Source organism: Aphelocoma coerulescens, chromosome 15 (assembly GCF_041296385.1).
Source record: "Aphelocoma coerulescens isolate FSJ_1873_10779 chromosome 15, UR_Acoe_1.0, whole genome shotgun sequence".
Classification (NCBI taxonomy): Eukaryota; Metazoa; Chordata; class Aves; order Passeriformes; family Corvidae; genus Aphelocoma; species Aphelocoma coerulescens.
The window spans coordinates 2,547,595-2,571,770 of record NC_091029.1 but is presented as its reverse complement, the minus strand read 5'-3'; the positions used below and the strand labels follow the sequence as shown (position 1 = coordinate 2,571,770).

The 24,176-nt window shown below is 46.4% G+C and overlaps 1 protein-coding gene across 4 annotated transcripts; it reads right to left on the bottom strand.

Annotated features, from left to right (window-relative positions):
• Window positions 1-680: 680 nt before the first annotated feature.
• On the bottom strand, window positions 681-23,581 carry RILPL1 (Rab interacting lysosomal protein like 1). Of its 4 annotated transcripts, XM_069030642.1 has the most exons (9): window positions 23,069-23,581; window positions 19,149-19,299; window positions 14,199-14,317; window positions 13,055-13,282; window positions 9,818-9,990; window positions 9,178-9,270; window positions 5,838-5,925; window positions 3,905-4,019; window positions 3,433-3,518 (listed from the first exon to the last, which is right to left on the bottom strand). In XM_069030642.1, the coding sequence occupies exons 1-8, from the start codon at window positions 23,366-23,368 to the stop codon at window positions 3,951-3,953; spliced, it is 1,221 nt and encodes a 406-aa protein (XP_068886743.1). In that variant the 5' UTR covers window positions 23,369-23,581; the 3' UTR covers window positions 3,433-3,518; window positions 3,905-3,950. The 4 variants fall into 4 exon arrangements, with proteins under 4 accessions (XP_068886744.1, XP_068886742.1, XP_068886741.1 ...); XM_069030641.1 differs by lacking the exons at window positions 3,905-4,019; window positions 5,838-5,925 and adding an exon at window positions 6,758-6,833 and having other exon boundaries at window positions 3,430-3,518; window positions 23,069-23,448; XM_069030640.1 differs by lacking the exon at window positions 3,905-4,019 and having other exon boundaries at window positions 3,430-3,518; window positions 23,069-23,448.
• Window positions 23,582-24,176: the final 595 nt, after the last annotated feature.

Sequence of the window (24,176 nt, the reverse complement as noted above, 5' to 3'; positions counted from 1 at the left end):
GGGAATGGAATAGCAACAAACTGAAACTTCTGAAAAATGTGACCCAAAACTGAAGCTGATGGGCAGTGGTTTCATTTTTGTGAAGACACTGGGACAGGCAAGTCCTTTATTGGTACTTAACCAGCTCTGCCAGGTGAAAGAGAAGCATGGAACCGATCCACTGTGTATGACATGGGAGGATGAAACTCCTTTGTACAGGGGAACGTGCACCACAGGACAGTAAGCAGGTCAGAAAATGCCTCATGTTCCTGATGAATCCATGGACAATCACTGAGGGAGGCTGTCATGGGTAAATGTGGTTGCAGCTGCACCCACTCTGCCCTCACCCTTCTACACAGGGTTTAAATCCATTCTGGAAACTGGGTTTGCTGCTGGCTGTAGCTGAATTGGGGAAAACAGGACAAAACACCTTTTTCAGGGCCAGACACACCTCTTCCATTAAGGAGCTTACAGTGCTTTCTAGAAAAGGTTCTGTCATGTTCTTTGTCATCATAAGCCATTCCTAAATATATAATGTATTTTAAATTGTGTCTCATCAGCCTTTGAATGTCTCTGTCCTAAACCTTGTCTGAGGCTGTATTTCCATGAAGAGTTGTATGCAGACAGATCCATAGGCTGCATCCCCAAGAAGGGATGGCATTACTTTCCACAAAAAAATAAGGACACAAGTCTTGCAGAAATACGCGTTTTTCAGAAATATTTATTAAACTGTTAAAATGATTTACTGCCCAACCAAAAAAAAAATAAACCAAAAAAATGTCAGTGATCCTGCACTTGGCAGGGGGGATTGTTATGCCCCTTACCTGCCACCATCCTGGCCCTTTCTAAAAGCAGATTTTCCTTGAATATTGACAAACAATACATGACAGATCTTCAGATCTTTACAAACGCTTCCCTCCGCGCCATCCTTCCCGACGGCACTTGGAGTGTGTGAATGCAGCATTGCAAACATGAGGACGAGTGGTTAATGCCAGCAGGTCAGGAGGAGCTACCGAGGGGGTTGAGGTAATGAGCTGCAGAGATGTGGGGGAAGGCTGTCCTGCCTCATGCAGTGGTTTGGTGTTGGCTGCAGAGCTGGCCCGACAGTGCCCCGGGCTCCGGGATGGGCTGTACGTGCACCAGGCCAGGAGACTTCCTTTGTGCTGCACCGGCCTAGGTTTGGTCTGTGCAGTTCCATTATCCCAGCTCACTGCTCTCAGCTGATTTCCAAAGGGATCTGCTTACTCAGGCCGTGCATCCGCCCGTTCTGGCATTGTTTCTGCTCACTGCAGCCCTTCTAAGTGCGCCACACGACTGAACTGCGCTCGGGAGAGACTCGGAGTCATCCACAGTTTAACTGCCTGATGTGACTGTACTGTACCTTTAGTTTACTCATACGAAATTGAAGCCAAATCTTGGCAATTTAAGTATCATTAAATTAAGACACTCCCCCCATGTAAGAGTTGCTTTTCACGTGAGGGGGAAGTGCTGCTATTTTAAGGACGTTAGCAAAACGTAATCAGGCAGAAGTGCATCTGCCCCATACCCACGCTGGACTCTGGTCACCGTGTCAAATGCAGGGCTTGCATATAAGGCCACATGTCCCCCCTGCCCCGAGCTGCAGTGACACCAGGGGGGCACAGTAAACGCTTTCCCTACCTAGAACACACAGAAGGTGCATGTTTGGAATGAAGCAGTTACAGCCAGGAGCAGGGCAGCACACAGCCCACCACTGCAAGGAGCGGTTTCCTGCCAGGGTTTTGCTACAGGTGGGCTAAGGAACCATTTGCTGCTCACACACATTAAAAATCCAGTCTTGGATCACCCTGCAGTAAAAATAACTGGCCTGTACTAAGCCCTCTGGAGTCCTCTGAGAGTTCCTCTTACACTCAGTACCTGGAGTAGTTGGAGCTTTACTCCAGCCTCAGCTGTATTTCCTCTCCTTGGTGCCACTCTTGAGAAGAGGCTCTACAGAGCAGGTGGAGCAGGTGGAGCAGCTGGGGCTGTGGTGCCAACAGCAGCTCCCAGGCCCTGGCACTGAGCTGCACGTGCAGAAGCTGCCCATGGCCCTGCTGGCACTGGATCCTCCCCACGAGCAGTGGTTTCCAGCATGGACCTTCCCAGCACACGGCCAAGGTCACAGAGACACCTCAATGCCATCCTCACACGGAGCCATGGATACACTCACCCTTTTCCTGCTGGTCAGGTGCCTCGTGGAGTGTGTGGAACAGAGGTGGGGACTGCACTGACACTGGGCTGTCCACAGTGCTGATGCTGTGGGGTTTTAGTGTTGGAAGGACAACCTCAGTCAGAGCCGGGGTCTCACCAGCTCAGCTGCAAAGCAGATGCAACCCCAGCCCCCGGCGGGTCGGCTGCCGGGCTCAGCCCTGTAACAGGGGCTGCCCAGACATCTGCCAACACCAGAGGGGCAGCCTCACACACAGAATTTACCTGCTCTGCCCAAGTAGTGTTTAGTCAAGAGAAGAGGTTGGGATCATGTCTAGGTCAGTGAAATAGTTCACATCAGCCAGCTGAGGAAGTGTTTCCCTCTGAAGTTGGGCAGTCTTACCTAGACAGGAAACTGGAGTGTGACTTAATTAAAAACCTGTCTGTGGGAAGGATCTAATCCCTTTACAGCAGCTGCCTGCTACACTGGGGGGAAGTCCCTGGTAAGAAAGGAAAAAATTCAAGAGTTAGGATTCCTCCCTGTAAGCAATTTGTTTTCTATTAATACTGCAGAACACAAGGCACGCTCACCTCATACATTGGCTCTTCATGCTTTAGGCACTATAAGCACAAGGGAAATGTACACTCACTGTCCCTCTCAAGGCTATTCCAATTATCAGTGTGTCAGGTGGATTTCCAAGGGGTGACTCTGCAAGATGCCGATGCCAGCGGCACTGACAGGACACAGCAGAGCTGTGGCTGCCACCAAGGGTGTCCAGCTGTCGTATCCCTCTTGAAAAAATTCTTACAGAAATAAAAAGCAAACAACTGATAGTGTTAACAAACAGGGTGAAAGAGTCTTTGCCCTGTACTAGAGATACACTGCAAACTTCTAACAATGCCACAGGTCCTTTTTTGGTTTAAAGAAGCTTGTGTTACTGTAGTTAATGCATGAACAAGATCATAGACTTGTTATTCAGCTCAAAACAAGTCATCTAGAAGCTTCCATGTCCCAGGGTGTCAGCAACTGTTACTACAAAGCTTGGGTTCCCGTTTGCAGCAAACAGTCACCAAGTGAACAGCGAGGGATCCTTTTTGGAGAGTCTGAACAACCCCCAAGGTGTGCAAGGCAAGTAATAGTGACGAGCTGCCGCGTTGCTTTACAGAAGCTTCTTGTTCCGAGACTGTCGAGATCTACTGCAGCAAACCAAACACCTCAGGGGTTTAGTCACAGGTGTTGTAGGGCTTCTTGTCCCTGTTCCATGTAGGAGTCATCTCTGTTTGAATGTGACCATTCTCCAAAAGTTTCCTGGAAGTGGACATTTTTCTGTGACGCCTGCATACGTTTCTTATCACGAGAGAAGAAACTAAACCTTTCGGGAAGGGAGCAGTGAGGGAGGGAGGGAAAAGAAAGAAGACTGTTTACCATCCTGAAAGCATTTCAAACACCCGCCCCAATACACAGCACAACAAAACACTGAGCAAAAAACTCTGTTTGCATCTGCAGAAGATCAAGGCAGAGCAGCCTGATGGGAGTGCATGTCAGAATGCTGTTAGGGATGGAGTCATTGCAATCTCAAGCAGTTTGGCTACAGAAGCTTCAGATAAGCTCTAAATGCTGTTGACTCGACAAGGTGCAGGTATCATTTAGATGTGGGTTCCCCCTTCCCCAGCCCTCAGGTAACGAAGCCACACAGTCCAGGTTAGTTTCTTGGCATAAGTAAAGTGGTATCTTTGGCATTAAATCTGTATATTTTACCACAAAGCAGAAATAGAATTTTTCTTAAGGTGGTCAGCAGGGAAGTTCATAAGATAAGAAAATAAGTCTCCACATTTTTTCCCAGTGTAGAGATTTTGATACATAGACTTGATTCCTGCAAAAATGAATGAATAAATGCACCTACGTGCATGAGAGTTTGCAGGATGAAGGCTCTAAACAAATGCACACGTGTGCACGTCATTTCCTGTCACACAGCTTGGGTGCTCTAAGATAATGACGTACATGAACCAACAGCCATTTAATACAGCTAAAAAGTACAGCTGGAAAAATCCTTAGTATTGTTTTATTTGTATGGGATGGAGTTATTGGATTAGGCAAATTCAGTGTTCGTTCAGTGTTAGTGCAGTGTTCAGGCCTGCTGAGAAATGCAAAAGTTGTGGTTCCAGCTACCAAAGGACTGAGTTGGCTGCGGATCCCTTTGGTCTCAGTGGTGGGTGGATTTCAGGAGAAGATTGTTTTGCCTGCACTGTAGCAAATATCAGTTGTGATCCAGGACAGGAACTGCTAAATGCTTCCACAGTGAGGGACTGTGCCAATATAAACTCAGCTTTGGTGGGTGGTGGAATATTGGTCAGGGCACAAACCTGACCCTGAGTCCATGCTCACCTTCCCCAGCGTTCTCCCTCCTCCCACGCTCCCTTCATCCCCCTCAGCACCACGATCCCAACCCTCCCAGCTGCCTTGTACAGACCAGGGAGTTCGACCTCCCATGTCTCTCATCACAGAGGAAGCTGGATGGTAATTACTGAGAATATTAAGAATAATTACTTGTTGACTAGAAAGTGAAATAAACAACTACACAAGTTAAATGCACATAAATAACAGTGCCAGCAGGACCTGAACTTTTGCATTTCCTGGCTTCAAATGTGCAGCCTTAATAGTGAAATAAGTCTTTTGCACCTAATTAGCTTCATACTTTTCTACTACCTTCATCACAGGAGCTCATGAGTTCACACACATATACTGTGTATTTTCAGGGCCAGAGCAAGCTCCAGCTGATAAAAGAAGCGTTTAGAGACCGAGGGTTTCTGCAGAGCACATTTGGTCCTGCCTGCTCAGGGTTACTGTCTGGAAGCCCACACAAAGGACTGCTGTGTTTATACAGTCAGTTTCAAATGTCATAGCTCAGTAATTTTTCACTTTATCGTGAAATTAAGCAAGAGAAATAAGTTCATAAATCTCTAAAGGGTTTGGCTTTTAAAATTCCTTCTGAAACAATGAAAATTGTTATTATGCCTAGAAAATTCTCATGGAGGATGTTTGGAAAAAGCCTGTCTGTGTGGAGAGGAAGGGATTTTAAAGCTGTGTCGCTGCTGTAGATATAAAGATCACTAAAGCAGCAGTTCTAATGCAAAGAGATTTGCATTGACAACTACCAGTATGTCTTCCAGGGAGAGCCAAGAATTGGATGACAGAATTGATTATGAAGAGTTTATACTCTATTCCAAAATACATAATTAGAGACAAAATATACAGGGCATAGATAGAAAGACATGAAAGTAACAGCCTGTAATTAACAGTGGAAATTAATGTGGAAATCAGCCACTCCATTCTGTAACTCTAACTAATGATTGTAACAAATCGTTAGAAATGAGTTTCTCAAAAAGCACTGGTGAGAACTGTGAATAGCCACAGCAGAATTAACAGATGCTGGTTAAAACTGCATATTGCACCAATTTTCCAACTGATTGGTTTAGCATGGCAACATTGAGGCAAAAGGTGATAAAATGTCAGTTTGAGGATGAGCATGAGGAGGAGTGGGATGAGTACTGACACTGACTGGTCATTCTGATTGGCACTTTGATCCTCTGGGATCCCACAGGCAGCCAGGAGAATGCAACCAGCAGTGCTTGTTAACACGGGGTCATGCAAGAGGAAACCACAGTACCAAACATTTAAAAAAAATTCCTACAAGGGACACAAGTCTTCGTATTGGCTGCAATGTGGGATCGTCTGGAATCAATCCAGCTGCTACCATGGGCATTATGGCTGTAAAGATCCTGGTCAGGAAAGTACAGACACAGAAGAGATAAGACTGGAGCAAGGGAAAGAAAAAGCATTCCATTAAAAAGAAAAGAGGCAAACAGGATACACGGGGTTACTTTGAATTACAACACAGGACACATTACAGGGAGAGGGGGATCTGCATCACCCAAGACAGCTCTCCTCAGTGAAAAACACTTGTTTAGAAAATACAGTTATTGTAGCAGTTTCAATTGCTTTTGGATTTCTAAAAGATACCACTTTCCTGTTGTGAGGCAGCCTGCAACCTGGGTTGGATTTCATCAAGGTATGCACCACCTCTAGCAATGCAGAGCAGAGTGCACGTTTTTGTTCCAAGAGACAAACAGGCACAGACACAATGAAATGAAGGATGAAGGTGTATGTTAAGAAATACAAAACAGGACTCTGCTGTGACTACTGGATATTGGCACAGAAAACAGGGTTAGAGAGGACCAGCATTACAGTTAAAGATCCTACAAGGGTTACAGCTGATCTTTTCAAGTTAAAAATCAGAATTGCAGGTGAACTCTTGAAATAACCTCCTGAGAAATTCCGTGGTTAAAGGGCCTGTGTGTCTGTTCCAAAAGAACCTGTGTTACTTCTCATGCAGAAAGATGCCAACTGCAGGCAGCTGAATGCTTTTGGGAAACCTTGCAGCTGCTCTGGCAGGAGCACTTTGGAGCTGGCTCGCAGCAAGACGGGTTCTTTGTGAGGGTTCAGCACTTTCACTGAGCATTAGACAATCCATGCAGCATAGAGGCTGAGAGAGCTGAGTGCTCTGTGCCCAGCCAGCCCCACACACACCTGCCCACACACCTCCATCCGTACCTGGAACACCCTCTGTTTTTCTAAGGATTCTCCTCAGAGGTTCTCCCTTGTGCCAAATATTTTTTTGAACTGTGGACTAATGTCAATTAAAGATTAAGTTGAAATCACGAGAGACATTTCACTTGTGACCAAATGCAGCTCTCCCCAACTCACCAACTGCTGTTTTGAGATTAAAATTGAAAACAAATGAGCAAACACTGTTGGATCATTAGCAGCAGCCAGGATTTCTATTTTTATGCAACGTGGCACGTCCTGAGCTGCAGAACTGACAGACACACCAGCTTTTGTAGACTGCAAGAATAGGAAGAAAACTCCTGGCTGTTTGAGGCATGACATCAGTGACAAACAAGCACGTAGTCTTAAGGAGAAAACAAAAGGGTGTTTTCTGCTCCAAACAGAGGGAGCATTTTTAATCCTTGGATTTTTCCTCCTCAGTAAAGCCTCCTGGTTACATTATTTCATTAAAACTCTGTCATGTGATGTGGAAGAGACAAATGTACAAGTCAGTCAGTCTGAGATCAGAACTCAGAGTTTGCCCCAAACGTGCCAACTCAGAAAAAAATGCTGATTTTTGTAACTTCTGTTTTCCTTTCTTTGTGGAGTTGCAGCACTGAATCACCTGAGCACATCTTGGATGGCACAGGCTACACATCCAAATGGCTCATTCCCTCAGATTCTGTGTGGTGAAGGGAAAAATGGCACATTGCACAGGCAAGCATAAAACTTCCCTTGAGAGGGCTCCTATTTTTGTACTTCAGCTTTTTGTTTAATCAGGAGGAAAACTCTGAAAGAGAGGGAAAAGCAGCTCCCCTTTCCTCTGTAAAGGCACTCTGCATGCAGAGAGCAGCACTGCAAGTTTTCATCACATCATTGGGTACAGAGAGTTTATGTGCCAGAGTGTTCCCCAGGCAGCCAGAGGTACCCTGGAGAGGGAGAAGGGAGCTCTGGAGACACCTCCCAGCAGGCAGGGACTGCAGCTGGGGCAGGAGGTCTTGGGACAGGACAGAAGCTACCCTTGGGTTCTTTGGTTTTCCCAGCAGTGACATTTCCTGACATTCTAAAGCCCATCTACGAGTACAGTGTTGACAACACACTGAGAGGGGAGGAGGGAAGAAAAATAAAATCCCCGCCAGAGAAATCCTATCCAGACAGGCTGCAAGAATGAGACAAACCTGAAAACTATTACCATCCTTCAGATTACTCAGGTAGGCAGTTTTATATTCCCTTATTTAATATGATGGCTAAAAGGAGAGGGCAGAGTGAAACCTGGGGACAGAGCATGGCAGCTAAAAGAAGTAACTTCAGCTTAGGCAGAGTCAAAGCTAATACCTCACCAGCATGTGCTCTGCTTTACAACCTCTATTTAGATTTTTATGCTGCCTTTGCTTCATCAAAGGCAGCATTTCAAATCAAACATGGAAGCTGCACAACACAAACTGTGTGAGCTGAAACCAGCCATTCCCTACAACAGAATAAGCTTTAAAAAGCTCCAAAAGAAATGTAAAAGAAAAGCTTTACAGTGAAGATCTTGTGCGACAAAGTATCATCATCCTCATCATCACAGCTGCAGAATGAAAACTGAAATCCAAACTCAAAGTGTATTTTCTTCTCCTGTGAGAGGAACGTTCCTCTCAGCACAGGCAGAAAGCTGCAGTCTACTGCAAATAATCATCAGTGCCCTCCTGACTTCATGGTGTTTTGGGTCAGTCCAGATCTTCCTATGGAATTTACTCTCACAGGGCTGCTGCTATTATTAAACAAGGACTGAAGGTTATGGACATGGTGACAGGGTGGAAGAGTTTTTTATATGGAAACAACTGTTCCAAAATCACTGATGGAGTTTAAAAAGTTCAGCTTCCGGTATCACAAAAATCCAAAGAGTTGCTATAAGGTTGGAAGACTTAATTTGGAATAAATAAATGTCCAGGAGGGAGTTTCAACAGAGAAAAGGACTGGCCAACCCTGTGATTTTATAATTAAGTGATACACTAGTAACAGCACACCTCTGGCAGTAAGCTTTGGTTCCAACAGCAGCATTAATATTTCAGAAGAAGGTGGGGTTCTTTTAGCCAAGCAAGTGACCATCCTCTCAGCAGCAAATTTGCTCAGCAAACAGAAGGGTTTTGTGCTGCCCACATAGTGCAAGTCAGGGTCTAAAGGCTTCAGTCAACAGGGAAATGGACACAGTGAGGTCATGGGAAAATGATAATCCAAGATTGAAAGTTGTCCCAGATCTAGGCAAAAGTTTTGGCCAAAACCAACTGTTGTTCCCCATCTGCCAAGTGCTCGTTCAGTGTCTCTCTCATATACAGTAGGAATGTGGTTATCTGAATTTTTAAAGTCTTTAAAATTGTCTTATGCATAATAAACATTTGTATTTGCAGACTATATCCAGTATGCTTAGTAAATATGCTACTTACAGTCGTTTGATTCCAGATTCAGGCTGAGTTGAGGGCTTTGGCTGAATTATGGGTGTAGGCTGTGGGGATCTAGTTTCTTCTTCCATTTCCTCACTTGAAAGAAAGAAAAGATAATTAATGTTCTCCTCCCATGCCATGGAAGCACTTTGAGATCTACAATTCAATCTGAGGTAGCACTGTTGATGAAGGAATGCAAAAAGATCTGTTCAAAACCATTAAAATCCATGGAAGATTTTTCTATCAACCAAGGAACAGCACCTAGAACTGGGTCTCCATTCAGTATTTTTTTCCCATTGTGACAAGGAGAGGGAGAAGAGGAATGGATTGAATAAAAAGTCTAGAATTTTCATTTTAGGCCCACTCCTATCCCCATTTTTGAAGTTCAAAAGCATTAAATGTTTGTAATCTTTCTAGGATTCAGGGAAGACCTGGGAGTTAGGGAAGGACAAGTTTGAGGTACCAGGTTCAAGCTGAGGCCAATTCTCGCAGTGTCTACACAAGCCTTTGCAGAAACATGAGCTTGGACAGAATTTCAGTGTTTATTTATTTATTGTTTATTTATTGTTTATTTATTTATTGTTTCTAGACCTGCCCTGTGGCTCCCCTGAGTATATCATGCAACAGGAGAGATGTAACCCACCTTTTGTAATATAAAAGCTCCTCTTGAAGCAAAAACACTCTAGATTTCAGTTCATTCCTCTCGTGAAGGACATCCCGGAGCTCCTGCAGGGTGAATCTTGGGCGATTGGGATCTTTTAAGTCCATTGCCATCTTTTCTGACTCAGAGAGACAATCATCATTGTTTGGTTCTGCCTGGGGAGTGAAACATGGGCTTTAAATTCACCGTGCAAGAGCACGTTGGAGGAGTTTGAAGTATTTATCAGAACAGTTCCCAGCCTCTTCCTTTCAGCACTATAAAATCCTTTTTTAAGAGAACCACAGCAATTTTAAGAAGAAAAAGGATGCAGAAGAACTTGTTTTTCATGTTAAAGACTGTCAGCAGGAGCAGCTCAGGGATCTGATCACTTTGTCCCTTCCTGTGCACAGGGTGACCGATGACACACACAGGACAGGTGAGGCTGGCAGGCCTGGACACAGGGTCCAGCTTGAGCCACCTTATAGGGGATAAGGTTTTTCTTTGTGGAGAAATTCCATTGGAATCCAGACTGCCAGAAAGTCCACTGAAAATGTCCAATTTTTGATAAGTCCATTCAAGGAATTCATACTTTTAACAAATGGTGTAAACCAAACATCATTTTTTTATCCAAACACTGAAAAAATGGGGTGGCAAAGGTCATGCAGTTCCTTCCAGCTCCTCCCACAGAGAGGTGTCTCCTTAGAATGTAAACATATGAAGTGGAGATTTAAGTTTCTATCCCCCCTTATGCTTTCATTAAAAACCAGGAGGGGTGTTAGCACCAGCTCTGGCTACAAAGTGGAAGAACACTGCAGCCTCTTTTCCTCTGAGAGTTCACTGGAAGTTTGGAGGAATTTTATCTCCCACCACCCAGTTTCTGTGGCTCCCAACAAGCCAGAATTTGCTCTCTAGGTATGAGTTTTGATTCCCAGGCCTATGGGGCTGCTTCCTGTCACTCTAGCACTTGCTTAGAACTCTGTGGCACACACTGCTTGTGGAAATGTGGTCTGTATAAGCACAGCACACAGGAGACCATTGCTCAGGTCCTCTGCTGTTGTTCCACTCAGCGGCTGCACAGAGCTGAGGACCAGGTAATGGAAAATCACAAGGTTCTGGGAAGGGTACTTGGAATCAAGATTCTGAAAAGCAGCTCCAAGCTTTAAGAGGTCTGCAGGATTTATAACAATACAAATAAATGCAGGACACACTGTTCCAGGAAAACACATTTGAAATGTAGCAAAGCCCATTTGAAATGTGATGCTTTTTGTAAGGAGTGATAGAGGCCACCACATGAGTCAGCCACTCACCCTCCTGGGAGGATGCAGAGATCAGAGTCTCAGAGCTCCTGAGTGGCAGTGATGCCTCGCTGGGATACGAGCTGGAAGTTTGAGGAGTTAAGCAGTGAAATTCTTACACAGTCCATTTTCTGTAATCCTGATCCTACCCTCTTTTAAGCTCCTGTGTTTGTGAGAAGGTTTTGCAATACACTGATACATGGTTTCAGGCTGAATTTGGCTAAGGCTGGTGCAAGGTGAATTTCAGTGCCTGTCCTGCAGGGATGAGGCAGTGGAGCGATGCTCACTTGGGCACTGTTTGATCACCCCTTCCATCCAAACACATTCCTGTGCATGGACTGCATGGAATAAAGATTGAGGCAACCTAACAAGAGGTTCAAAGGAAATTACTCAAACACTTTTCCTCCTCTTCACCCCCTAGATAGGGGTCTGAGCTGATGTCTCTTCTTTTGGTTGTATATTTGCCCCACATCTCTGCCCAAATAAACTATTTTTGCTAGATTTGGCTCAAATCAGCAAAGACTGAGCAGCCTGTACCCAATGCAAATGTCCTTGACGGAGGCCAACAAGCAATGTCCATTCTGGAGCATGCAGCTATTCCAGCTTTCTGCTTGCCACTGCAATTCCTGTGTAAGCACCGTCCTGGCAGAGGGAGCAGGAACAGCTCTAATTAGAAGAGGCATCATTGCCACGGAACTGATGAGTTAGAGAGAGGTGAAGAATGCATCCTTTCTCTGCAGACACTGAGGACACTTTCACTCCTGCTGGCTCCAGGCCTGGACTCTCCGGCCCTGTTTACAAAGCTGGGTGTCCTGGCTGAACTAACAGCAATGAAATAATCCTTTTCATTATTAATACAGAGCTTGCCCAACTCAGCAGTGACGTGTTAACACATCACTGGCTGTCACATTCCTGGGGGACCAAGGTACTCCATCAGCACTTGTCTCTGCTTTTTGATGTGTATTCCTGCCTGTTGCCAATGAAATGGATGTTTCACTGGATGTTTCACTCTCTGCTGCAGTCTGTCAGGCATTTACACCATGGAGCTCTTACCAATGCATCAAGTTGAACGGCTCTGTGTGATAGAGTTCCTCTAAGTTCTTAAATATCATGACACCCCTTATTGCATTTCCTACTCTGCTAAGAGCATCATTAGGAGAGGGAAATGCAGTATATTTGCTTTAGGAAGAAAAAAGTTATGTCGTAGGCACAAAGGAAAATACTAGGAACCATAAAGAGGACTATGGGATCAACAGACCAGTGCATCTTTTTCTCAGGAAGCTCCCCTCAACTTGGCATTCCTGCTGCTCTGATCTCAGCCCAGCTCTCTTTGCAGACTGTCACATTGCCTGCTCTGCAAGAATCCAGCTCTGCCAGCAGGAACATTTGCTTTTCACTAACATCTGTGCTCACAAAACTTCACTGCACAATTCTAATAGGAAGCAAAAGCAGAAATAAGGCCAAAGTTGGTTCCTCTAAAAAGTGCCTTGAAATATTTATATGTTGATTTGGTAGCACTAAACCAGCTTAGTCCTGACTGACCCAAGTGCCACAAGCACTGCATGGACCAGGTGTGCAGAGCTGTGCCCTGACTCCAGGACTGCTTCTGGCACAGCTTCTGTTCCACTGTGGTTCACCTGCCACCATCACCACTGTGCACCCCTGTGACCCATCCAGCCTTGAGTATTTGCTGGATCTTTGATCTGGCAAAGCTGAAGCTACTGTTGGCTGTTTGTCTTTGGAAAAACCAGACTCTTTGTTTTCCTTTGGGGGAAGGGGTAGGTGCATACAAACAAAATGAAGCCAACACACTACCACACCCCTGCTGTCTGCCTCCAATATCAACTAACAGCTGATATTCCAGGGATTAGCCAAAGAGGTACTTGGTATGAAGTCCAAAGCTTTTTAAAAGGCTGTTTAAAAAGTGATTCAAGGTGCCTCTTACCTTTACTTCCTCCCCATTTTGGCTGGCCTGGCTGTCCTCACCCTGCAGTTTTTCTCTGAGCTTCCCCAGCTCTGCTCGCAGGTTGCCCATCTCCTGCTCCTTGGTTTGCAGATACGCTTCCAACTCCACCTTCTGCTCGATCAGTGCCTTCCCCTGGGCCTCAACCACTGTGATCCGGTGCCGCAGGTCGTGGTTAATCTTCATTAACCTGTTCTGCTGCTGCTGCAGCTGCAAAACATCCATCAGCCATAGCTCAGTGTCCATTCAGCCATCACTAGGATGGCCCAGTCCCAAACATCATCTTAAACTAGAGGGTTCCTGTTGCATTTAATCTGAAAAATTCCCACCCTCTCCTCATCCCCAGGTTAATTTTTTTAGTATCTAATTATCTACTACAATTTCAGTCACCCAAATTTAATTGATTTTTAGACTAAATTCCCCTAGCACAGGGAATTTTTCAGATAAAAGCAAATCCATCACTTCTGATATTAGTTCAAGGATAGGGTGACTTATGGGATTCTGAATCAAATCCTAACCCAGAGGAGAAGAAATACAAGACAGAGGAATCCTTAATATTCAGTTTATAAGTACTTTGCTTTGAGCTCCAAGGCTCTCTCCTAAGGCAGGATGTGACCTGCTGGGTGTGCGTGGACAGCCCCAACTCAAAAGGCTGTAGCACCTGCCAGAGGCACTTGGGCAGAGCAGAGATCACCTAGGCCTTCCTAGCACCAGGAAAGTCCCATGGCCTAAGGACATGAAGCAGTGTGAGGATGGGAAGCAAAATATGGGTAAGGAGGTCATTCCTCCTGACACAGAAAGTGCCAAACCTCATGTCATCCCCGGAGTCACAGTGGAGTCTGTGATTCATCTCAGACTAAGCCCTGAACAAAAGGTCACTGTTGGCAGAGGTGGCCTGGGCTGAGCAGTGCCCTTCTCATGCAGAGGTGATTCACACTGCATCCCTGGTGTGGGAGTGCACTGAAACCTGACCATTCTGGACACTCCACAGCTCTGCTGGACACTTCAGCTGCAGGACTAAGAATCTGGCACTGTTTACACTTTCTGTATTAACTTCAAACTTGAAACCAGGCTCTGGAAGCATGGGTGAGAAAGAAGAGAAATAGGAAGACCAAGAGCCACTTACAGCCTCTACATCCTCATTTTTAAGTCCGAGTTCCCGGTCCTTTGCTCTGATTTCATCCCTCTGTTTATCTACCACTTCCTTCAGCTTCTTCATGACTTGCCGCTCTCTCTCTGACATCCCTGGTTAAAAAACGAACACAGAACACAAACTAAGGACAGTCAGGAGCTGCTGAGGCTGAGAACAATAACAGTGAGAAATATTTAAGTAGACTCTGGAAGTTGCCTGCTGGTAGAATTACAGAGATGCTTTAGAGGTTACTTCAAGGGTAACAGAACACAGATGACAGAATCCACTCCATTAAAGCCACTGCATAGACACTCCTTAAAAAAGGAACTGACAGTCCTCAGAAACATTTATAACAGTGAGTGACACTGCTGCATCTTGCTGCCTTAGTAGTTTTACATCAAGGTTCACACTGTGCCCCAGGGAGCTTGGTTATCTGTGTGATAATCTCTGGAATCAGCTGGCCAAGGCCTTGTGAAAATTGTAAAAAAGATGATCTGGATCTTCAGTAAGATGTAAACAACATATCACTGTTTTGGATTGCATCTGGATCCAAACCAGCTGAGGAGCACTGGACTAGATTGATTTTTAGTTGAAATCCAGTTTCATGTTTGGTGAAAAGATGAAACAGGACCTTCAGAGGGTACCCCCACCTTGAATGCAGAACCAAAATTTAGTCTGAATTATGGTCACATATTTTCTCCTCCTGTTTTGCCACCCTTTTCCCATCCTACTGTGTGATAATTCATATTTAGAGTAACTGTACTTGAGAGAAAAATACTACATAGCATTCCACTGGTAAAAGGAGTTTGGAACATTGCCAAGAATCCAAGACTGATCCTGTCTGAAAATAAAGAAAGGGTGAGATTAACCTTAAATCTGGCCAGTGAATCATCAGGAAGTGTCATAAACCACAAAACAGGAAGCATTCCTTCTATTTGCCATTACAGAGATAATTTGTACCTGGCACTGCAGTGATGGGCTCTTGAGAGCAGACACAGACCAGAGGATTTAACTCGGTGAGATGATGAATCTCCTGCCCTGGCTTTCCCTGAGAATGGCACAGAGATGTGCAGTTTGATGGTCCTGAACTATCACATGAAATCACATTGCACAACATCCTTGAAGATGAAAACCCAGTGACCAGGGCAGTGTGTGGCTCCTCTGGCCAAATTCCAGAGCAAGCAGGAGCTCAAATCCAGGGTCTGCTGCAAATTCTATTAATTTTGGCATAGTACTTTGTTATGTGGGTCTTCAGCTTCCTCCATTTACAAACTGCAAGTGGTGATAATTCACTCCCCACTCTGGGATGGCTGGAAAGCTGCTTCCTTTCTAATATATTAAAGCAGCTCCCACATCAGAAATATGCTCTGTATGCATCAAATGTTTCCAGCCAGGAAAGGCTCTCTTTTCTAACATCAGCTCAGACTTTCTGGTTTTGTTCTTCCCTCATCAGAGAAATCCAGAGTTCCTCCCACAAGAGAATTTAGCTGCATGTCTTTAGGAACCCCAGCTCACAGGTCAGCTTCAGAATGAACTGATGGATAATAGAGTAGAGCAGGACAAACCTCAGAGAAGGAAAGGGAGTAACTGGTGGATGTGCACTCCTGCAGCAGCTGTGGACTCCCATGCAGGGAGTGTACCAGAGCACACAGGGGGAACAGCAGCTCCCATCCTCAATGCTAAAGGACCAGAGCTGTGGTACTGCAGAGAACAGGGAACTGCTCTGCTGGGAAAAGGACTGGTGGTCATGGCTGGCCAGGAATTTGGTTCACAGAACGTGTTCCTGTCAAATCCCAGAAAAGAACTGTCAGTGACATGGTGTTCACATTCTAGTGTTACGTCCTCATCCCTTTTAATTCTGTGGTACATTTGCCTGCTCTATTTCTGGACCCTGGTTTTTATCAGCTCTGTGTTGCTCTGGCTTCTAGTTCTTCACAGGATAATTTAAATTCTTTGCCTAGGTACCAGCTCATACCCACCAGGGAGGACAAGTGTCATGGACACAAACTGCTACTTAACTTCTCTAAAAGATCCACATTCCTCTATCACACCACAGGTCTGGTACATCTCTGTACCCACAAACCTCACTGCAGGTTCCTGGATCCACTCGCTGCAGCCAATCTCAGGGCTGGGGACTGAAACATCAGCTGTATTTAAAAACAAAAGAATCCAAAACTTTGCCTTGAAGTAGAGGGACTGCAGTGAAACTTTAGCCTGGTGGCTTCACCCAGAAGGAGGCAGCACTAGTGAATGAAGCTGTATCCATTAGTACTTGTGAGATGCTTTGAGATCTCTAGATAGCAGGTGCTATTTAAAGTACCATTCAGTGCTGACTACTTTTCCTTCCACTGTGCTCATTTTTCTCCCTAACATTTGGTGAACCTAAAAGGCTTCAACTGTGTGCACAGATCACTACAATTTTTATTTCAGGAAGAGGGGGCGAAAGGAAAGGTGGCGAGTTTTGTGAAACAGTCACATCTCCTTCCATCTCCTCAGGCACTGGGAAAGAGGAGAGGGAAATCACTAAGTGCCCTAAATGTAAAATAATTATCTCAAAATGGTTCAAACTCTAATAACTGCAAGATCTTAAATGGCACACCCAGTTGGCTTCCCCAGGCACATCCTATGAGCAGCTTCCTGTGGGTCGCTGTGATCACAGCGTTGTTCCAGCAAGAGAAAGGAAAGCAGCTGGAAGGGAGGATACCAAAGAAAGAAAGAAAAGAAACTGAAAAAAAAAAAATAGAAGATTCTTTATTTTTAGGAAACTGTTCAGCGTTGTGTCCATACAACACCTATCACTGCAGGCCAAAGTGCCAGGCAGAGCCTGTGGCACTGCACCATTACCTCAATACTCAGAACAAGTTCAACTCCCCTTTCGAAGGGACCTGTAGGTCCTGCAGCACGGGAGGGTCACACAACTGCTGCCATCCTGCTGCCTGTCCTTACCACAGCCAGGCTGAGGCAGCAGCTCCCCTGCAGTGACACTGCAGCCTGCTCGTCCTGTTTGACACACTTGGGTCAAGTTTGCATGTGGCATTTTCCTGGGATATTCCAATCAGTCAGCACCATCGAGCAGTGCTCCGTTTGGGCTTGGGAGGAGTCACTCTGATGGGTGTTACAGAGTCATCTTTAACTCCTCCCGTGTGTTTTGTGTACTGCCACAGGTCCTTTCACATGAACCCTGCTCTGCTCAGACTGCACAGAACACCCCTGTTTGCACAGGACTGCCTCTGCCTCTCCCATGAACACTTCATCATGCTCAAGTGAGGCCCTGAGAATTAATTGGCAGGATTGACTCTCAACTGACTCTCTTGCACACCCAAATCAGTGGCCTCTGTTGCCAGTGTAAAATAACCCCTCTAACTGTCTGGTGAGTAAGCAGTGAGCTGCTGATCCCTGGGGCCAGCGCTGAGGGGAGACATGATCACAGTGCTAAACCATGCTGAGATAGGAGCACTGGAGTCTGCTCAAAATTAGTCCAACTAACACAGTATTTAGTTTGAAATCCTGCCTCCCTGGACTCTACATCAGACCATGGGACAGAGACTGAAAAAGAGCAGCAGAACTGCTTTCTGACACTACCCAAACAAGTCATTTGAGACAAATCTATCCCTGCTCATTAATGACAAAATGTCCTAAAAGAAAAACAGTTGGGTTTGATATGATAGATCCCATTAATAAAATGGGGTTGATATAAATTAATGATTTCACTTAAACTGATTATTTTGGCCAAAGAATATCAGTGATCCCAGAATCTAAGCTCTGGAATGGGCTTATGGGTTATGTTTGTGTTGTTATACATGGGTAGACACAGTAAAAATAACAAGAAAAGCACGTCTGGCATTTGCTTGGCTGGCTGGATGTGAAGAGTATGGCTATATTTAAATGCAAACACATGAGCTGCAGTGAGCTAGATAGCCACTGGAAGGGAAAAAAAGAAGAGGAAAAAAAGAAAACAAAGGGGAAGCTGGTTCTTTATAACACGATGTCAGTCTTGATAGTCCATGACTCATCAGTGCCATTCTGAATTTTGCATGGAGTTTGTCAGCCTGATGTTGAGCTACTTCTTTGTCACTAATTGACTCCTAAATTGAAAGCACTGCATTTGTTTTGAAAAGTATCTTGAGAGGTTTAACAATTTTTACTTTTTGAAAGTTTCATTATACTCCTCCCCAGGGCAAGTGAACAGCACTGGGCCTCGGGGAGAGAGCAAGTGCAACTTGCACAGTGTGGGACAGAGTTTCATCCACCTCCAGCAAGCCTCCATTTAATCCCAGCCTCCGGAGCCTGGAAAAGGATATCTCTTCATTCCTAGTGCTCACTGGAGAGCTGTGATGGCTCAGCTGTGTGCTCTGCTTTCAGACTGGTCAGTCACTCTGAATGCTCCACTCAGGACACGTGAAACAGACTTGGGGTCTCACAACCTCAAATTTTGTGCTGGGAATGGTGGAGTAAATGAGCATCTGCTCCTCTGCTCCTGGGAAAGAGCTGTTGGCTGAGCTGTGGGTCAGAGCTGAGGCTGGCCATTGTTTCACTTGCTGCACTGAGATCTATCTGTGCTTGCAGGTGTGTCTTGAACTTCATGCTGCCTCAAGAATGCCCACAAATGGGTTGTTTCAGCTCTTTAGGATTCACCCCCTCCCTGGATTATAAATCTCCTCACTTTTTCAAAATTGGCTGTAAGTCCCCTTCTCAGCCAAACAACAAGTTGGTTGTCATTCCCTCATCCTTCCACTTCTTAATCCTATCTTTAGTGTCATCATGTATTCCGACATTTTCTATTCAGGGAATAAAAACCAAATAAACAAACAAACCAGCCTTCAAAACCCAGATCTGCATTAATCCACAGGAAAAAAACACACCAGAATATCCAGCCAAAGTATTTTGATAAAATATTGCTTTTTGTAACAAAGCAAGGACTGAATTTGAAGTATCAAAACTTGCCTTCATGCTTCTGAAATTCCTCTTCTGTGAAATTAATGTCTTTGTGAGACAAGTTTGTCATCAGTTGTTTATTCTCCTCCTGCAGCTGTGCAATTTGGGTAAGAAGATCCTGTGCTTCCCCTCTCCAGACATCCTCCACCAGTTCTAATTCCTATAGGGTAGATCAGGACAACACATTTATATTTTTAAACATGTTAAGAGTCTATGACTGGATGATTTATAGATCAAACTAGTAGTGAACCTACTGACTCTTATGGGAAACAATTAAATGAGATTACTGTGAGTTTCCTAGAAGACATGTGCTTTTCTAATGCTGATGCCTTTTCCTGGTCTTCAAATCAAGAGTCAAACATGGTTAGAAGGGAAAAAGGCATTTTACCTTGGTATTTATTTTAAGGATCCTTAGGTGCACACGTCCAGGTCAAATGCACCTCACTGCACACCACAGTGCACCCCCAAAAGATCTGGTATAACATTATAGGTGTTACTAATTAGCAGATCTATCAAAGATTCCCCAATGAGAGGCTCGAGTGAGCCCCCCTCCCCAAGGAACCTTCTCCTGGATGGTTCTATCTCAGTTTACAGAATGTGTTCTGGAGAGGACCTTGGGGTCTGGGGCACACTGATCTCTAGCTAAGAAGCTTCTAAAATGTTGAGTCTCTTAGCTAAAAAAACAAGTCCAAGAATGTAGGTAAAAAGCACTAAGAATACTGAAGTTGTAAAAAGGTATAAAAGGGGTATAAAAGAAAAGGCAAAAATCTTCATGGCATCAATGCCACCACCAGGAAACCAGCCACCACAGTCCCCTTTGCTATATGCTGAATGTAAATACCTGAGGGGATCATTCCTGATGCAAACATTTTTGACCTGCAAGCTACCCAAAGGATGGCTCCTTATGCCCTGCTTTGCTGTGAGGACCAGATTAAGGGGGCTGCTGTGTTAGACAAATAACAAAACACGAGCACCAATTCCCTCCTGCAGCCCAGGAAGCAGCTGCAAAGCTGTTAGAAATGCCCCCAAACCATCCCACAGCAAGGGCCAGTGGACATGATTGTTCTGACAGAACAGCCTGGTCTAAATTCCTGTTATGAAACACAAGTGTAAATTGATGAGTGTGTGATCCAGTGCAGCAAAGCCAGAGCTCCTGGTGCACATGGGAAACACAAGCCCAAACCCTGCTGCTTCCTATGTAAATTGTTCTCTTGGAATGTCCTGAGTGGTGTCTGTGTTAGTGGCAGCGAGGCCATTCAAAACAGCTCCCATTTGTCGGGACACTCTGTGTCAAGAGCAGCTGTCACCAATCCTCATGAAGGTCAAATCAGGATAAAAAGTAAGAACTCCTCAAGGAAAATAGTTGAATTTAGAGCCTTGCTCGTTCCAAAAGCCTCTCTGTAAATCTCACTTCTGCAGTGGGGGGCATTCCCTGTGCCATTTTCACGTATGTTCTTCAAAAAAAAGCTGCATGCAAATCCCTGGAGCCAGGCTGAGTCACTGCTGACTTTCACATCCATCCACATGCCCCTTTCCTACCTAACAACAAAACACATTCAGACAACAACCCAGCCAAGCACAGCTCGAGGCTAAAATAAGCTCTGCTGAGAGATTAAAGGATAGCTCTCTGCTTTGAATGTATGCTCTGATAATGGGAAGTTATGTTCCTGGTGACTTTTGGGTCCAAATGCAATTTTATTCCAGCATTTATTACTGTACTGCTGCTAAAAGTGTTGCAGAAAACATGATATGGCAAAGAATAATAAATAACAAAGGTGTGGTAACTATGCAGACTTAACTATTAAAAAGGAAAGAAAATGTCATAATCACCTATTTTACTTGAAACTCTTATCTTGAGAAAAAAGTAAATCTGTAATGAAATTGATATTGCCAAATACCTGGACTGTTTACAGTGATGCTGCCTGCTACAACTCTGTAGCTAAAATAACGCAGTGACCTATTTTAGCAATAAACCAGCACATTCATCACTTACAAGCATATTGATAAAACCAAAACAGAATGCACACAAACCCCCAAACTATCTAAACTCATATCATTTATGTGTGGCTGCACTGTAAACACACAGCCATCCTGAAGTTTGCTTAGGCACACTTTGTCATTTATTGCTATTGAAGAGACCAATGAATTGGAGCAGAAATTAACTTCTGAATCCTCGTTAATGGAAGTACCAGACAGGGGAGGCACATCTACAGGCCAGGCAGTGCCAGCCAGCTCAGGAAACCCCAGGCAGTGGGTGCTGAGCCAGGTTTACACGCAAAACAGATTTACACATAAAGTTCAAGTGCTGAAATCTCATAAACTGATGCTTGCAAGGACCACTAAAAGCTTTTCTGGGTGGTTTTTTTTTGGAGGCTTTGGGGTCAAAAATATTTCTCAGTATCTGATTTTTTCTGCTTATCAGCACCTGTCCTGTGAAAGTCTTCAAACCCTCACACTGGACCAGAGAAGATGTGAGACCACTGTTCTGTAGGAACCTGGTGCATTGGGAATCAACTTGATTTAAAAAAATAAAAGGTATGTATAATGTAGTTTATTTTCCTGTTCAAATATGTTTACACTGAAGTAGATTGTTTAAACACTCCCTGAGCCACTTCATGACCCTCAGAGGAGCTGACAGAGCAGAGGTGGTTGACGGGCAGGGAGATCAGCTGACACCTTTAGGAAACTTTTTAACACAAGAACTTCACAAACATCTACACAGAACAACTTGTACAATGACACTGGCTCAGTTCAGTATCCACTTCACCCGCAGCCTTTGGTAAATATAACATATTTGTATCTATTCTCTAGACCTTATTTCATACTCTTGAGACTTATCAAGGCTTTGTACATTAAAGATCTTTTACCATCCTTTTCAGAGACATTGCCCTGAGACTTCCTCTGCAAAATGTTGCAGGGTTTATCCTGGATTTTCCATATGCTAGGTGAAAGTCCTCTAGCCGACCCTTTTAAAAATATAAAATGGGGATTCATCCAGTTAAGCCAAATCTTGGAAGTTTGGGGTCTCTCTTCCAGAAATCCCCTATCTCCTGTTTATCCTGATTCTGTGTGTGGAATCAGGAATGGCATGAGGCAGCAGTGATGATTTAGCACAGTCATTTACTAGAACCATTTCAGTTATCTGGATGGTTTAAAGAGTGGATCTGCCACTTTTACTGCAGTAACTGGAGCGTGCTGTCCTGCTGTAAGAGCTAACAGGATATGGGAAATGCTCTCTACCTTGGGCTTTCATGGGAGTGGGGTCAGGGAATGTTGTGACCACCCCAGAACAAGCCAAGGGATATCTTGCCATCAGAGGATGGAGTAGCAAGCTGACAGAGTGCTCTTCCCGACCTTCCCTACTCTTCAGCTCTAACTCTGCTCTGAAATCACTTGGTTCTCCATCGCTCCCCTCTGACTTTCCTATCCCGAAGTCTGTGCCAGGAAAACTAGACTGCTAAATCATTCCCAGCTCCGGAGAGGAAAGTGTATTCTTGTCAGTGACCTTTCCTGGCCTAGCAGGAAGCAGCACTATCCTCTCGTCAGGAGAGGGGATGGAGCAGGAGTCCTAATAGGGGAGACACAGGGGAAGGAAATGCAGTGACTGGGGAAGGGGTGGAGAAAGGGAAGGAGGGAGGAAACTTCCAGGAGGGAAGGAAACAAAAAACAACAACACGCCCAAAGCCTCAGCGACGCTAAGGCAGCATCCGCGCAGAGCCCGGAGCCCTCCCGGGCGGTACCGCACGCGTGCCCCGCCCGCTCCCACGGCTCCGCGGCATCCCGGCCCGCACCCCGGCCTCGCTCTTTGTTTTCCCGGCGGCGGCGGGGGGAGAACGGCGGCGGGGGGGCCTGGGCCCGGCTACCCCAGAGCGGCTGCGGCAGGCGGGGGCAGCCCTGCCCCGCCGCGTCCCCCCGGTCCCCGCTCGCACCTTCTGGTGCTTCCTCTCCTTCTCGATGCGGTCCATCCTCTCCAGTCGCAGGCGGTCGAGCTCCAGGCGCAGCTCCTCCATCTCGGGGTTGATGTGGTTGCGGCTCACCAGCACCTCCAGGATCTCCAGCACCCGCACCACCTTGGGCATGAGGCGGGCGATGGCCTCGCAGCCGTGCTGGTCGATCACCCTCTCAAACTCCTGCCCCACGGCCGAGGCGATGTCGTACACGTCCATGACCGTCAGCTCCGCCGCGTTCTTCTCCAGGGCGGGCGGCGCCCCGCCGCCGCCGCCGTCCATGGCTCGCCCGGCCCCGCGGCGCCCGCATAGGCGGCGGCGGGGCTCGCTCCGGGCAGGGCGCTCCCCCTGCAGCCGCTCCCGCTGCCCCGCGCCCGGGCCGCGGCCCCCGGCAACTCCCGCGAACTCCGGGCGGCTCGGCCGGGGCTGTTTAAACTTGGCCGGGCGGTGCTGGGGCAGCGGCGGCGGGAGGCGGGCGCGGCGTCCCCGCCACCACCGCCCCGCGCTCCGCGGCCAATGCCCGGCACTGGGCGGGCCGGGGGCGGCCCCGCGCATGCCCGCGGCCCCCGCGCCTCCCGGCCCCCGGCACGGTCCCCGCCGGGAGCGGTCGCGGTGGAAGTCGCCGCTCCGCCGGGCTTAGCTTGCGGTGGGGACAGGAGCATCGCCAAGCGCGGGTGCTCTTCGCTCGGTGCTTGTGCCGAGCAACAGCGGGAGGGTTCGTGGTACCGACCTCTCCTGCGGCCTCGTCCGGGGAGGAGAACCGCGACTTTGACGGGGCAGAGCTCGAAGCCGCCCCGCGTTGGGGGTTCGGGTCCCACACAGATGATGCCTGGCGCTGGAGCGGGTTCGCAGCAGGGCAGGGGCGCACAGCTGTGTCCGTGGTACCCAACAGCGAGCGCGGGGTCCAGAGCTGACGTGTCCGGGACCAGGATGGAAGAGGGGTGATGTTCCCCTGCTCCCGAAGAGGAGGAAGGCTGACGGATGGCTGCAGGCGCACGGAGTGGGGCGAACAAGCCGTTCTGCAGCACAGCAAGGGGCTCGCACACGGCAGCTGCACACCATCATTGGGGGTTTTAGGCTCTTCCTGCAA

What these genes read in the sequence shown, in the direction of transcription:
- RILPL1 (XM_069030642.1), bottom strand. Translation starts at nt 23,368, where the DNA reads ATGGACGGCGGCGGCGGCGGGGCGCCGCCCGCCCTGGAGAAGAACGCG. An exon ending in AAAATGAGGATGTAGAGGCT is followed by an intron (nt 13,283 to 14,198) that starts GTAAGTGGCTCT and finishes GATGTTTTGCAG; the next exon opens with CTGCAGCAGCAGCAGAACAG. An exon ending in AAAATGGGGAGGAAGTAAAG is followed by an intron (nt 9,991 to 13,054) that starts GTAAGAGGCACC and finishes TTCACTCCCCAG; the next exon opens with GCAGAACCAAACAATGATGA.